The sequence below is a fragment of the Mus caroli genome, chromosome 8 (genome assembly GCF_900094665.2).
Source record: "Mus caroli chromosome 8, CAROLI_EIJ_v1.1, whole genome shotgun sequence".
NCBI classification, from domain to species: Eukaryota; Metazoa; Chordata; class Mammalia; order Rodentia; family Muridae; genus Mus; species Mus caroli.
The window spans coordinates 11,082,449-11,083,372 of NC_034577.1; the positions used below are offsets into that span (position 1 = coordinate 11,082,449).

General features: G+C 44.7%; 1 protein-coding gene across 1 annotated transcript in view; it reads left to right on the forward strand.

Moving 5' to 3' along the window:
* Nucleotides 1-773: 773 nt before the first annotated feature.
* The window catches only part of Dlgap2 (DLG associated protein 2), a 133,536-nt gene continuing 133,385 nt past the window's right edge, over nucleotides 774-924 (forward strand). The window contains exon 1 of the mRNA XM_029480671.1: nucleotides 774-887. Coding sequence (XP_029336531.1) covers nucleotides 774-887 — 114 coding nt within the window. The remainder of the gene's footprint in view (nucleotides 888-924) is intronic.

Sequence of the window (924 nt, forward strand, 5' to 3'; positions counted from 1 at the left end):
CTCCAAGAGTGTCATACAGAGCAACGGTGACTCCATTTGGACAGCCATACTGCCTAAGTTTGTGACATGACCTTTGCTTTAGCTGTGAGTTTGTGTTTTCTGTGCAAGCATGATAGGCATGTCTTCAAAGCATCTTTGATATAAAACCCTGTTAAACACTGAGGTGGAGCACAAGGGACTTAACACTTGATGTATTTAGAGCTTGAATTTAAAACATGTTATATAAAATGTAATTAATGTCACTTTTCAAGTGAATAGTGTTCAAGTTTAACTGAAGATACATAATCTCTTCTTCAAGCTTTCAGACATTTAAATAACAAAGTCTGCCTTTCTAACTACAGCACCTTTTCCTCTCCCCCACCTTTCTCTCTCTCCCCTAGTCTAGAAAAAGCAAATTAAATGTGTGTTGCTTTTAGTCAGAGTTTTTTCAGAAGCCTGTTTGAAGGGCACAGTCAGGTCTTGGCTACCTGAACTGGACCCACCCTCAAAGCTTGAAGACAAGCACAGAGGCAACCCTAACCCTTGTGGGTCTGAATGCTAACATTCAGCTGTCAGTGGNGGATGCCACCTGCTGAGTGAGAGAGAGCCTCTCCCTGTCATCTTCAGCCAAGTGGAGTGGCCTCATCAGGGCCTTTGAGTTTTCCTCTTAGCCTGATTCAAGTGACATTGAACTACGGGTAAAGAGTCTACAGACTTCAGGGCAGCTTCTGCTGAGGCTCAATCTTCAGTCCAAAAGAGAATGATGAGCCCTCTGTGTTGTCAGAAAATTTAAAATGAAAGGCCCTGGTTATTGTCGAAGCCACGGCTGGCTGGCTGGTGGCAAGCTGGTGGTGCAGCTGCGGCTGCGGTGGAGGAGGAAGCCAGCATCAGGACTCATCAGCGTCATTGTACTCGATGAGCAGAAATGAAGCCTTCATTTAAGCA